Source organism: Carcharhinus amblyrhynchos, chromosome 7 (assembly GCF_965287045.1).
Source record: "Carcharhinus amblyrhynchos chromosome 7, sCarAmb.v2.hapA, whole genome shotgun sequence".
In the NCBI taxonomy this organism is placed as follows: domain Eukaryota; kingdom Metazoa; phylum Chordata; class Chondrichthyes; order Carcharhiniformes; family Carcharhinidae; genus Carcharhinus; species Carcharhinus amblyrhynchos.
In genome coordinates, this window is record NC_137330.1 from 7,748,074 (window position 1) to 7,763,288 (window position 15,215).

A 15,215-nucleotide genomic window follows, 5' to 3' on the forward strand; every position below is an offset into this window, starting at 1 on the left:
ACCGCAAAGACCTACAGAAGATTGTGAAAAGCCCAGTCCATCATGCCTCCATCCATTGACTCTGTCTACACTTCCCGCTGCCTCAGCAAAACAGCCAGCATAATTAAGGAACCCGTGCACCCTGGACATTCTCTCTTCCATCTTCCACCTTTTTCCTTCAGAAAAAAGATACAAAAGTCTGAGGTCACGCACCAACTGACCCAAGAAGAGCTGTTTCTCTGCTGCTGTCAGACTTTTGAATGGACCTACCCAACATTTATGATCTTTCTCTACGCCCTAGCTATGACTATAACACTATATTCTGCACACTCTCATTTCCTTCTGTATGAATGGTATGTTTTGACTGTATAGTGCGCAAGAAACAATACTTTTCACTGTTAATACATGTGACAATAAATCAAATCAAATAAATCTCACTCAAGATCATAGAGAACAAATAATGTATCCGAGTATGAAGCAGTGATGGAGACAAAAATTCTGAAATCATAATGATTGAAAGGAGGAGGGCATTGATAAACTGAAGTGTGGATTGGCTTTCTCATCTGCAACTATGTTGTTACCAGTATCAGTTGAAGTTGATCCCAATTTTGGTTTGTAATACCGTTCCTTTGAGTTACTCGTGACATGTTGTTGAGTCACCACTTGCATTTACAATGGGTATTATTAGTTATAACCAGGCAGTCAATTAAAAAGGACAAAACACTCAAGTTCAGACCAAGTCCATTTTAAATATATTACATTGTCACTAAATTAATTCTGAAAATGTTGATTTATGGTTCTTTTACTCCAACATATAATTTTCTTCTATGATCTTGGGTGAAATTTAATACATGCAATATTCTGTGGTGTAGTATGTAGGTGGTGAATGGAGTGCTGATCAAGCATTTTGCTTTGTTTTGGATGATGTCAAAGTTTTTGTGTTGGAACTTCACTGATCAAGGTGCAGGAGCATTCAATTGCTCATCTGACTGGTGCATTATAGATGGTGGCCAGGTTTTAAAGAGCAGGAGGTGAGTTATTTTCTGCAAAATTCTCAGCCTCTGACCTGCTGTTTTAGATGCAATATTTATATGGCTGGTCCAGTTAAGTTTCTGATCAATGGTAACCCCAAAAGTGCTGCTGATGGGGACGATTCAGCAATGGTAATGCCTTTGAAAGTCAAATAAGAAATAATTAGAATCAGTCTTGTTCGAGATGGTTATTGCCTGCTGATTCTGTGGCGTGAATGCTACTTTGCTACTTATCACCCCTGTTTCTGAGAAGTTGTGCACAGGGTAACATCATCGAGAATCCAGTCTTCTAACTTTAAGTTAGAGGAAAGGTCAGTGATGAAGCAGCTGAAGATGATTGGATCGAGGATGCCACATCCTAGGTTGGGGGCTGAGATGATTGGCCCCCAACTATGGCAACAACTTCACCTGTAACTTCAACCAGGGGAGAGTTTCCCCCAATTCTTATTGACTTTACTTATGCCAGGAGTCCTTGATGTTGCACTTGATCAAATATTGCCTGGTGCCAAGGCCAATTGTTCCCACATCACTTCTGGAATTCAGCTCTTTTGTCCATATTTGGATTATGATGTTGGCTGGCTGACTGACGAGAAACAGAGTGTGGCAGCGAATAGTGGCTTGCCAGACTGAAGAAAGGTAGATAGTGTGTTTCTGGAGTGTCAGTATTAGGACTCCTGCTTTTCTTGACTAATGAACTAGACTCTATTCTGTGTAACTTGGGTGTACAGGGCATAATTTTAAAATTTGCAATAATGCAAGACTTGGAAGTATTGTGAGGAATGAGTCGAAGTGATAGACATCTGGAGGGCGTAGACAGGTGGAATTGACAAACACATGGCAATGACATTTAATACAGAAGTGTGATGTGCTGAATTTTAGTAGGAAGAACAAGGAATGACAATCTTAAAGGCTGTAATTCTAACCAGGTGATGGACTATAACGTTAGCAAATGTGAGATTATCCACTTTGGTAGAAATAATAGGAGGGATTATTATTATTTAAAGGCTGAAAAGCTGCAGCATGCTACTGTGAGGAGGGACCTGGGGGTCCTTGTGCACGAATCGCAAAAACTCAGTCTGCAGGTGCAGCAGGTGATCAAGAAGGCGAATGGAATGTTGGCCTTTATCGCGAGGGGGATAGAATATAAAGGCAGGGAGGTCTTGCTGCAACTGTACAGGGCACTGGTGAGGCCGCAACTGGAGCACTGTGTGCAGTTTTGGTCCCCTTATTTGTGAAAGGATATATTGGCTTTGGAGGGAGTACTGAGAAGGTTCACCAGGCTGATACTGGAGATGAGGGGGTTAGCTTATGAAGAGAGATTGAATAGACTGGGCCTGTACTTGTTAGAGTTTAGAAGGCTGAGGGGGGATCTTATAGAGACTTACAAGATAATGAAGGGGCTAGATAGGGTAGAGGTAGAGAGATTCTTCCCACTTAGAAAGGAAAACAGAACTAGAGGGCACAGTCTCAAAATAAGGGGAGGGTGGGCAGTTTAGAACGGAGTTGAGGAGGAACTTCTTCACTCAAAGGGTGGTGAATCTCTGGAATTCTCTGCCCATTGAAGCGGTGGAGGCTACCTCGTTGAATATATTTAAGTCATGGGTAGATAGATTTCTGATAGACAAGGGAATTAAGGGTTATGGGGAGAAAGCGGGAAAGTGGAACTGATCCACTTCAGATCAGCCATGATCTTATTGAATGGCGGGGCAGGCTCGAGGGGCTAGATGGCCTACGCCTGCTCCTATTTCTTATGTTCTTATGTGTACACTGACCACTGAGAAAGTGGTTTAAAAGGCAAATGGTGTTCTGGATTTTTAGATAGAGACAGTACAAAAGGCAGAAATTACAGTGCACTTCAATTGTCTGATTCTTGGCACCATACTTCAGGAAGAATTAGATGATGTTGGACAGGGTTCAGAAAAGATTCAAGAAAATAGTTATGTGGATGAGAAGCTTCAAATATATGGATAGTTGACAAAGCTAGGGCTGTTCTTCAAGGTGAAGAGGAAGTTGAGAGGAGATTTGACCAGGGTGTTCAAAATAATGAGGGACCTGTACAGACTAGGTAGAAACTGTTTGTATTGGTGAAAGGATCAAGAGCCAGCGTAACTGATTTAAAGTGATTGACAATCTGAGGTGACATGAGGGAAAGCATTATGCAGTGAGTAGTTAGTGCCTGAGTGCTGATGGCAGTTTCAGTTGTGGCTTTCAAAAGATAATTGGAGAAACAATTTGCAGGACTAAAGGGGAAAAAGGACTTGGTGAGTTCTTCCAGAGAGCTGGCATGGACTTGATGGCCAAATATCTTCCTCCTTTGCTGCAATCTGTCTGGTTTTATTATTCTAATCAGCTGGGGTGGTAATTGGCTGGATTGGATTGGTTCTATTTTGGGAACAGGACTTGCCTGGATAATTTTCCACGTTATCAGGTAGATTTTGTTGCTGTACCGGAACATCTTGACTAAAGGCAAGGCTAATTTTGAAGCTCAGGTCTTTAGTACTATAACCAGGATGTTGACAGGGCATTGCTTTGTCCAGTACATTCAGTATTCCTCAATATAGTGTGAATTGAATTGTCTGAAGACTGGCATCAGTGATGGTGGGGACTTCGGGAAGAAAGCGAGATAGATCATCCACTCTGCACTCTAGCTGAATATGTTGTAAATATCTGAAAAGAATAACCAGAATCAACAATCTTGTGAAATGCCTTTACCCTGGATTGCAGTGATTCAAGATAAATGAACCTTCTAAAGACTACGGGGAAGGGCAATGAATGTTGACTTTGCTTGTGACACCCATATCATGAGAATTAACAACCTTCTGCATATCCCTGAAACCGTTTCCCAGAAATTACCTTTTGAGGCTGAACAACCTGTCTTCAGTCTTTCCCCATAACTCCAGCACCAGAATGCCTTTGTTACTACTTGGTGACCAGAACCTAATACAGCACTTGTTGTGCAATTTTACCATGGCTTTGTCTGACTTGCATTCTGCTGTCTTCACGGTTTAGTTAGGTATTGTGTGTTGGCTTCTCGTAGTATGGCCTTATTTTTTGAGATCAAATAATCACGTTACCAAGCGTTTCCTTCTGTCCTTAATCATCTTGCCACATGTATCTTTTGCCTTGATTCCACGTCTGACTTCTCTGATTTTGCCCTTTTCTATTCTGGTGAAGGTCATGCAAGTTCAAAGAATGTACTAGCTCATCTTTTACTGGCGCTTTCCCATTCTGTGTGCTTAACAAAGCCCTTGTGTGTAGTTCCCATTTTCTTTGTGGCAGCAAATACTGGGAGTGTAGGGTGTGTTTATATTTGAGGATGGGGCAAAGGATGTGGTTTGATGATTTGGATGCATTCCCTGGTGATGAAACACCATACTGATACAGTATTTGGCACAACTGATGTTGATCTCTTTTCTTCCACCAGCCTCTGGGCCACTGACGCTTCACCATTTTGTTGCGCTTCCCATTTGATTTGCCTTTCTCTATTTAGCTGCTTTCACAGTCTCTGTTGTGTGAACATCTCATTTCTTTCTACATGCCCTCCTTTGTCTCATGCACCTATAGCCATTTAGCTACCAATTATTAGGTTATCCCATTTCAAATGTATTGTTGGTGCGTCCATGACTGCTGATCCCATCCCATGATTAAATTTGTGATGCTGCTTCCATGATCCTCTTACTGCTACAGATAACTGTCAGCGCAGTTCAGTCAATTCCAGCCCTCGTACTTGCTGGCTGTAGTGAAGCTGTGCGTTAGGCAACAGCTAGGTCTGTATTGCTGGTACCTTCCAATTTTCCCCCCAGCACTTATGGGCTGCTGGTCAAATTTCCAATGTTTCAAGATCAAGAATATGATGAATGGAGGAACGAAAGAAAGCAGTAGACATTTCTAGTAATTTCTGTACTACTTGAAGCTCAATTTTTGTACCTTTTTCAGCAGCATGGTGGCAAAGCTTTTAGCACTGTCGCCTCTCAACGCCAGAGACCTTGGTTTATTTCCAGCCTCAGGTCACTGCGTGGAGTCTGCATGGTTTCCCTGCAGGTGCTTCAGTTTCCCCCCTCAGTCCAAAAATGTGTGGGTTAGGTTGATTGGCCATGATAAATTGCCCTTTAGTGTCAGGGGGACTATGTGGGTATATATATGAGGTTATGGGGATAGGGCCATAACCCCACATATTGTTGTTGGTGCAGGCTTGATGGGCTAAATGGCCTCCTCCCTGAACTGTAGATTCTGCTACCCAGTTGGCTCAGAGCAACTTGAATGCAGAATTAAAAGGATATCATCAATCGAGGGATTGAGTTTAGGAGTCGGGAGATAATGCTGCAGCTTTATAAGGCCCTGGTTAGACCCCACTTGGAGTACAGTGCTCAGTCTGGTCGCCTCATTACAGGAGGGATGTGGAAGCTATCGAAAGGGTGCAGAGGAGACTTACAAGGATGTTGCCTGGATTGGGTGGCATGACTTATGAGGATAGGTTGAGGGAGCTCGGTCTTTTGTTCTTGGAGAGACGAAGGATGAGAGGTGACCTGATAGAGGTGTATAAGATGATGAGAGGTATATATCGGGTGGATTCTGAGGCTTTTTCCTAGGGCTGAAATGGTTGCTACGAGAGGACACAGGTTTGAAGTGCTGCGGAGTAGGTACAGCGGAGATGTCAGGGGTAAGTTTTTCACTCAGAGGGTGGTGGGTGAGTGGAATTGGCTGCCATCAGTGGTGGTGGAGGCAAATTCGATAGGATCCTTTAAGAGACTTCTGGATAAGTAGATGGGACTTAATATAATTGAGGGTTATAGGTAAGCCAGTAGGTAGGGATATGATCGGTGCAACTTGTGGGCCAAAGGGCCTGTTTGTGCTGTAGTTGTTCTATGTTCTACATCAGCTGCAGGTTTAAGCTAAACACTTGGAGAACAAGGGAGGAAATAGAGACACCCTATATTCCTTGGAAAAGATTATTGCAGGAAACTTTCAAAGAAAGGATCAAGTTTTCTATTTCACACACAGTTGGGCTTTAAGCAAGTGGTATTTTTAAAAATTTGTTCCTCCATCCTTAAAGTTACAAAGCTATACTCAGAATGGAGCAGGCAAACCCAAATCCATTCCTTGCTCCAAAAACTGAATTCCGAAACCAATTGAATCCAATTCATGGCCTCCATAAGAGAGACGAACATGATCCAAGCTGACAAGATAAGGCATTGCACCCATCTTGGGTTTGATCTGACACTTGATCTTAGCCAAAAGACGGAGCAGTAAATGTTATTATTCCCTGTTCTATGGTTAGATATAAATATGTTGCCATCAGAAACTCTGCATTCGTATTTACCGTGACGATAAAATAACATCTTTATTTTTGAGTTACTGGCATACTCTAGTAGCACTTCATGATTTTCTGCATAAAATTAGACTTAAATTGGATTGGAAAACGGCTAATGTTACGCCGTTGTTTAAGAAGGGTGCCAGGCAAAAGGCGGGGAATTACAGGCCGGTTAGTTTAACGTCTGTGGTAGGTAAAATGTTAGAATCCGTCATTAAGGAGGAAATTGCGAGGCATCTTGAAGGGAATTGCTTGATAGAGCAGACGCAACACGGTTTCATTAAAGGGAAGTCGTGTCTGACAAATTTACTGGAGTTCTATGAGGATGTGTCTAGGGCGGTGGATAGAGGAGAGCCGGTGGATGTGGTCTTTCTGGATTTTCAGAAGGCGTTTGATAAGGTACCTCACAAGAGGTTACTGCAGAAGGTCAGAGGACATGGAGTTGGGGGTAGGGTGTTAGCGTGGATAGAGGATTGGTTGTCAAATAGGAGGCAGAGAGTGGGGGTCAATGGGTGCTATTCGGATTGGCGGTTGGTGACTAGTGGGGTGCCCCAGGGGTCGGTGCTGGGGCCTCAGCTATTTACCATTTATATAGATGATCTGGAGGAGGGAACCGAGTGTAGGGTGTCGAAATTTGCTGATGACACCAAGATTGGGGGAAAGGCAAATTGTGCGGAGGGTGTGGAGAGTCTGCAGAAGGATCTAGATAGGCTGGGCGAATGGGCCAGGAAATGGCAAATGGAATTTAATGTTGGCAAGTGTGAGGTGGTCCACTTTGGTAGGAAGAATGGTAGGAAGGACTATTACTTACGGGGCGAAAAACTGCAGCAGGCGACGGTGCAGAGGGACCTCGGGGTCCTTGTGCATGAGTCGCAAAAACCCAGCTTGCAGGTGCAGCAGGTGGTCAGGAAGGCGAATGGGATGCTGGCCTTCATAGCGAGGGGGATTGAATATAAAAGTAGGGAGGTCTTGCTGCAGCTGTATAGGGCATTGGTGAGGCCGCAGCTGGAGTACTGTGTGCAGTTTTGGGCGCCGCACCTGCGCAAGGATATTTTGGCCTTGGAGGGAGTGCAGAGGAGGTTTACTAGGCTGATACCGGAGTTGAGGGGGTTGAGCTATGAGGAGAGGCTGAATAAAGTAGGCTTGTACTCGTTAGAGTTTAGAAGAATGAGGGGAGATCTCATTGAGACGTATAAGATGATGAATGGGATGGATAGGATAGAGGTGGAAAGACTCTTCCCGCTCAAAAAAGACAGTAGGACTAGGGGGCACAGCCTCAAGATAAAGGGGGGGCGGTTCAGAACGGAGTTGAGGAGGAACTTCTTCACTCAAAGGGTGGTGAATCTCTGGAATTCTCTGCCCGTTGAAGTGGTGGAGGCTGCCTCGCTAAATATTTTTAAGAAGCGGGTTGATGGGTTTTTGATAAGAGAGGGGATTAAGGGTTATGGGGAGAGGGCGGGAAAGTGGAACTGAGCCACGACAGATCAGCCATGATCTTATTGAATGGCGGGGCAGGCTCGAAGGGCCAGATGGCCTACTCCTGCTCCTATTTCTTATGTTCTTATGTTCTAAAATAGGTTTCATTCCTATATAGCATCTAACATAAGTTCAGCTTTTATTGTGACATGGCAGATTTTATAAATATCAAGTCATGGAGCATAAATTAATAATTGCTTCCTCATGACTGAAATTAGTTATAATTGGGGACTGGCTATAAAGGGTATCAACTGCAGTGAGTAAATTAATTGTGAAGTATTGAAATCCCAATTCACATGGTGGAATTACTAATGAAGATCCTCAGTTCTAAAACTATTTGAGTCTTTTGTGAAAAGACAAAATTGGTTAGGATGCTAGGAGCTGCTGCGTTCAGTTAGAAGTAGGATTTATCATTTAAATCATAGAATCCCTACTGTTCAGAAGGGGCCATTCAGCCCATCAAGTCTGCAGAAACACTCTGACAGAGGATCCACCCAGCCTTCTCCCCCACCTTATGCTTGTAACCTCATATTTACCCTGCTAATCCCCCTCACCTAAACATCTTGGAATACTGAGGGGCAATTTAAAATGGCCAATCCACCTAATTCATATCTTTGGACTTTTGGATGAAACTGGAGCACCTGGAGGTAACCCATGCAGACACTGGGAGAACATGCAAGCTCCACACATTCACCCAAGGCTGGAATTGATCTAGGGTTCTCGGCTCTGTGAAACAGCAGTGTTAACCACTCTGCCAGTCTAAATAATGGGAGATAGAAGATCTAAGCATTACGCACATTTCTCTGAATTGTGTTTCTTATCCTAGCTGGTTTGATTGGATCATTTAAGATACAGTAGTTTAATGACTAGTAATGCAACATACATTCCAATTTCAAACATAATAAAAGTTGATCAATTACAATAAAATGACCGATTTGAGTATACCGCAACGACCTGTAAAACAAGCAGTTATAGAGATGTTGTAATTTAAACTGCAGCTGAATCTTACCCAAGATTCCTTCACCTGATTAGTACAAACATATACAATACATGGACATTTAAAGGGAAAATTCAAACATTCCAAATGCAAAATTGATGGTGGATTTAAACCTTACTGCTGGCCTAATCCTTGCAGTTGGGCCACATCCTTGAGTAGATGAGCCTATGGTTGCCCCAGAGCCACCGCTACATCTGCTGGGTGATTGGAATAGAGAGATTGATTTGGAATAAAAGTATCCTGCATCCCATATTGAGTCCACATCTGTTGGTTCAATTTTCCAAATACGTTTTCAAATATTATCACAAGTGATTTTTAAAAAATCTGAAAGTTCACATGAATTTTTCTGGTAGTGTACTTCACTGAGAATACAGAAACAATCTCAGAAGTAATATGAGGATACATGTCATGTTGCTGTTAGTGGTAAGTGATGGATGTTGTTAGTTTGTAATGTTTCCATTTCACTTGAATGTGTCTTGCAAGAACAAGTGCTTAGTATGCAGCTGATAGTTTTGAATTTAGTGGCTGTTAAAGTACCACCAAAAAGATTTCACAACAAATGAGACAAATGCACACTTGATCTATTTTTGGTATTGATTGAGGGAAGAATGTTAGACAGAACACCTGAAAAATTCTGTGTTCAGTTAGCACCACAATGTCTAACATCCATTTCAACCAGTTGGACAGGCACGCAGTAGCTTTGTTTTATTTGAACATGACACTTCAAACAAGGTTGGCTCAACTTATAAACTTGAACTTCCAGTAAGGATATTAGACCTAAAATCTCATTACCCAAGAGGAGATTGCCAACAAGCTGATACAGTGTGGTTATGTTTTATGATTTACTGAACTTCTGTAGTTATTAATTTCCAGTACAGAAGCATGCCTGATTACATAATAGAAATATTTTAACTTGACAAGAAATATTTGGGAATAAAATCACACTTGATGGATTGTTTTAATTATGATTTAAACTTGACATTTCAGAACGTGTCAGATAAAAACTGAACTGTGGTTTTAAAGCAAAATGAATAGATTTAGCCAAAGCATCAGTGTTGCCTATTCATCCATTAGATTAATGTGGGTCAAGTGGAGTATTTAGTCAGGATGTTCTGGCCTTAGAGGTGTGGGGCAGGCTTGATGAACCAGCTTGTAGGGAATTCCATTTGTTCAATTTTATGTGCATATTCTATCCCCTGAGAAGTCAGTTTATTACTTTCCATCCCATTCAATTTCCTTTTCATTTCCTTTCTCTGTGATATTCTACATGTATCAAATATTTGCACTTCATCTGATTTGCTCTAAGCAGAAGTTCTCCTTTTTTTTCATTGAGCTTTCTCCTTCCCTTCTTTTCAAGCCGACTTCTGTCAAGTGGTACCCTTGCAAGTTTGACAGTTGTAAAAGCAAAAGGGGACGGCAGACAGTTTGTTTTCACTGTGTTTCCTTCTGTGATGTTTCACTGTTTCTTGGAGAGGGCTTCATAATTGATCAGCTGAGTCTATGGTGAGTCTTTGTTTGTTGTATACTTCACAGTAGTGTGTTAACAATAGATATTAAGAACCAGAAAGCCCATTTTAAGTTCATACCTGGATTAGTATGTGTGGAAATTATTTTTTCCTATATGAAATGGTATAATTCAAGGAAGAGCACCGATCTTACTTGAGAATTGCATTCAGATTTTACCCTCAAAGCTGCTTATGTCTTTCTAATTCCTTCCCATTTTCACATTTTGTCTTCAGAAGATCTTTCAATTTTAATATCCTCATTCAGTTTACCTTTCTCTGGTTTGTGTTCTTTGCCATACATGCTTTTGTCCAGTTGAGTTTTTTTCAGCCTCTGAATTCTCTGTTTCTTTAGACTATGGAAGTACAGGATCTGAAGATCTAAACAGTAGAATCTTAATAGAAATCTACCTAGGCCAAGGTCTCTTAGGAACTTGGCTTGAGACAGAAAGATATAATACAGTTTTTTGATGGAACCATGAGAATTACTTTAATGTGGCTGATTGTTTTCAAGTTGGCAGTAACTATTTGGGAAGTTGGCTAAATGTGGAATTTTGTATGAATATTGTTTCATTAGCTTTTAATTTTTGCTTATTTTCAATCTCAGACCAGTTAATTTGGTATATTCTGCAAAATGCTGTCTGCTATAAAAACAAATGTTTCATATTCATTTAAAAAGCAACTGCAGGCACTTTTTGGGTGGGGCTGAAACTATTTTTTCTGATCATCGGTTTAGATATTTTATTAAAATGCTCTGTATCCCTACGGAGGCAAAATTACATTGTTGCAATCTAATCTAATGGGTTTTCTTTACCCAAGTGTTCAAAATTGGGTGGAATCTGCCATTTTTTTCTCACTCACCCAAATCAGCCTTTAACCACCTCATTTTTAAACATGAAAAGGTATCAAGGATACGTATCAAGGATATGTTCAGGCTTTAAAATTGCTGTGTTTTAAATTTAAGATCTCATGTGAAGGCAGTAGGTAATAATACTCTGCACTGCCAAAGATAATTTGGTCAGTACCATGAGCCAAAGGATTGGTGTTCATTTGAAGAATATTTGTGGCATTTTATTTGCATTTTATGTAATCGAAAGAGATCAAAATTAAATGTCTTAACTGTTTCTAAGAAGTGGAGGCGATTCTATTATGCCACAAGCAATAGACATTTTCTATGTATTCACTAATTTCAAATCACACTTATAGGAAAATCAAGCCATTTATATTAATATAATCTCTTGGTTTGCAGCTTTAAATTACTCATCTCTTGTCTTTTTTGGAATCAAGCAAAATAGAGTTTAAATTTTATTGGCCATTTAGGATTTATGATGAGAAATTGCTTCACAAAGAGGATTGTGAATCTGAAATTCTGTATTCCAGAGAGCTGTAGATGATCAGTTGAGTCTGAGGTTGGAAGTCAATAGATTTTTGGGCACCCAAGAAAACAAGGCTATGGGGAAAAGGTGGGAAAATGAAGTTGATGTAAAAGTTCAGCTACAATATAGTTTTGAATGGTGGAATAGACTGGAGGTGCTATATGGCCTACTCCTGTCATTTCTTATCTTCTTATTCTGAAGAGCTACTACTTGACAGTTATGATTTTTTTTAGGTCAGAGTTGACTGCCTGGAGAGGTTCCTCACTCTTTTCTACTGCCACAGAGGAAATCTGGATGCAACAGAAGTCATCAGATTCAGGTTAGTATTTTGAGATCTTGGTGCACCATTTGTCAGGTTGAAAAAAAAAGCTGTTCAAATTACACCTTGAATTGGAGAAAAATATCTCTCAGCCTCGAAATACTTGAAAGCTATACTGCCCGTATCCTATTTAGTCTCAAATTCAGATCACTGTGCTTGACTTACGTTGGCCCCTGGTCTCAAATTTAAAATTTTCAGTATATTTAAATCATTTCATGGTCTTCCTCTTCTGGATCTGTGACCTATAACTGTCAAACGGCCTGTCTGAACTCTTGTTTCATGATTCTAGTGCAGTGGTGGGCAGCCTGTGGCCCATGCAGCCCATCAGGATTCTGAATGTGGCCTGTGAGACATTTTGTTGACCGTTGCCCATCTGCCGGGTTGCCAGATTCCCTTCGTTTCCATCCACATTTTCCCCTACCATTTATGACTAAAGTGATGCACGATAGCAAGGGCATATGAAGTGAGGACTTTGACTGTTAAAGCTGTGCACTCCCTCTGTCTATTCAAAGCATAAATATATTTTTTAACCATTTGAAGTTGATAAATGTTTGATTAATGTATGAATGATTAAGCATTTTCTATAACTCAATTAAATATTTGTATGTATTAAATATATTCAGCCTTATTTATGGGGTCATGGTTAATGCACATGCCTGATTTCAATCTTGTGGCCCACACAGATGATGGAGGGCCACCTGTGCAGGCCATTCACTAGTGTAAATTGTCGGCCCATCACTATTCTGGTCTTTTGTGCATTCCCCCTCCACTCTCCTGCCCTGACCATTGGTAATTACGAAGAATAAAAGTTCATACTGTTACAATAAAGATTAGGAAAAAAGTAACAAATTGCCCATTATTGAGGCAGCAAAGAGGCAACTGTTAAATTTTGCTCCTCTTTTCAGTATTTGTTTTCTATTATGTCTAAATGATTTGATAACTGTTCTCATAAGCATAATGAGTTTCTTGTGGCTAAAGTCTGAGTTTTATTCGCTGCTCAGTCAGGGCTAGTGTAGGGCATGGCTAATGAGTAATCCTGATCATGCATTGCACGTTGAAAAATGTATTGGTTGTTTCTCTTAGCTTGGATGGTGAAAGCTGTCACACTGCTTGATTACTTCATGCACCTAAATTTATTATACCTGCATCTGTAAACAAGAATTAGTACATGATAATAACATTGCTTGCTAGTTGTAGGGATTTGGACTCCTATGCAAAACCTCAGAGCTAAAGAATTCTTGCCAAGGAATAAACATGTTAGCTAAATTACTAATGTAAAATGCAAACTGACATGGTTTATTGGACATTTGTATCATCCCATGCTTTGACTAATAAAATAATATAAATTCATCAAGTATGGGTCTTTCTTTCCCATGGATCCTGGTACTTATAGGGTCTTCTAATTTAGATTCCTTGAACCTGGTTTCTAGCCAACTTAATTCTAAACATCTTTACTTTATATTACACTTATTGCCCTCAACACTTGATCCAGAATTCAATAACAGTATTTGGCTTGGTCCTAACTTACTGTTTATTAACGCTTTAGGAAAGAAATACAAAACTATTTCTGAAAGAGTCTCTAATCAAACTTCAACTCGTGCTTAATGAGAAATCTGTCTTAGTTAAGTACAAGTTTGTTGATTCTAATTCATTCCTATATGTTGAAAGTTTAGCAAGTTTACCTCATGTAAAGATTGTGATATTTGGTGTGTTTTTAAAATCAAAGGAAGCTATTGCTTGTTCTTTCATTTCTACATTCTTGGTTTGTAATGTAGATTTGACCCACTCTACAATGAAAGCTTGGGTTCTAAATCTAATGAGTCATTACATTGAAGGCTGTTCAGATGAAGATAGAAAATATTGCTACTTGAACAAGATAAAGGAGTTCTTCTGGTAGACTAACATTCTTCTCTCAACTAAACCTGTCAATAGATTTGTACTTTAGTGTGGTAGGCTTACAATGAGATGTCTCTTTTGATTATCCGTCCATCTTGTGTCCATTTTCCTGTCCTTGATTCCTTTACTAACCCCTTCTGAGATACTGAATGGAGAAAAATGATCCTTCTGCAGTAGATCTTAGTGGGCAGGTGGAGATCATGTTGTAATGATTGGAATCATGGTTGCAGTTGAAATTTGGATCTTTCCTTGCCATTCATTTATGGAAATAGTGGATGGACTGTCCATGTTTTATGCAGGTTTGGTTGACTTCAGAATCTCAGCTGTTAGGTGCTGATGAGGTACTGTTTTTATTTTGTATATGTCCTGTGATTCCATCCATCTGAATAGTAGGTTGATATCAGCTGCAGGAATATTAGTTGCTGTTTGCCAGAATAGCTGACATTTTAAGAACTTTCTTGGCAGGTTTTTCAAGTTTTTGTGAATGGAAAGTTGATGCAGCTTGTAACTTTGTTTTGTTATTGGAAGCATGAAGGCACTCTGGGAGAGAACTGAAGTCCATTTAGTTGGCAAGTACTTGTTCTTTGAAAAAAAATCCTGGAAATTCCACAAGTATTAGAAAATATTCAACATATAAATTGTCTTTAGCTTTTTTAAATATATTGATTTTATGATGTATTTTTTCATATGCTTGGTAAATGTATTTGTCATTGGATGCTATCATTCAGCCATCCTGCTGGATATCTTTTCAGATCTGATTCACTTCCTCCTTTAAAATGCAGCAAAATTGTATCATTGCAAAAGAATTGTAAATTTGAAAGAGTATGTGAGTATAGCATTTTGACACCATTTGCAGCAGGGTTAAAATCCTGACTTGTGTTAATGCATTTCTATCTAAACTTTTATGCTTCTTCGACCGGTGAGTTTGACATCGGTGGTAGGGAAATTAATGGAAAAAATACTGAGGAGTAGGATGTATGAGCATTTGGAGCGTTGCGATCTGATTAGGGATACGCAACATGGCTTTGTTGGAGGGAGGTCTTGCCTTACGAATCTGGTGGAATTCTTTGAGGAGGTGACAAAAACGGTTGACGATGGGAGAGCCGTTGATGTCATCTATATGGATTTCAGTAAGGCGTTTGACAAAGTCCCTCATGGTAGGCTGGTAGAAAAGGTTAAGGCGCATGGGATACGAGGCCAGGTAGCTAGGTGGATTGAGAACTGGCTGGGTAATAGGAGACAGAGGGTAGTTGTGGAGGGGACCTTGTCGGGCTGGAGGCCAGTGACCGCAGGGCTCAGTACTGGGACCTCTCCTCTTTGTAGTATAC

The 15,215-nt window shown here is 40.4% G+C and overlaps 1 protein-coding gene across 3 annotated transcripts in view; it reads left to right on the forward strand.

Annotated features, from left to right (window-relative positions):
• lyst (lysosomal trafficking regulator) overlaps nt 1-15,215 on the forward strand; it is a 285,139-nt gene that overhangs the window by 56,426 nt on the left and 213,498 nt on the right. For 2 of the 3 annotated variants that reach the window (XM_080191874.1, XM_080191876.1), the window contains exon 2: nt 11,906-11,991. In XM_080191874.1, coding sequence (XP_080048000.1) covers nt 11,906-11,991 — 86 coding nt within the window. Of the gene's footprint in view, nt 1-10,151; nt 10,298-11,905; nt 11,992-15,215 lie in introns of all 3 variants that reach the window. The other variant, XM_080191875.1, reaches the window with a different exon arrangement.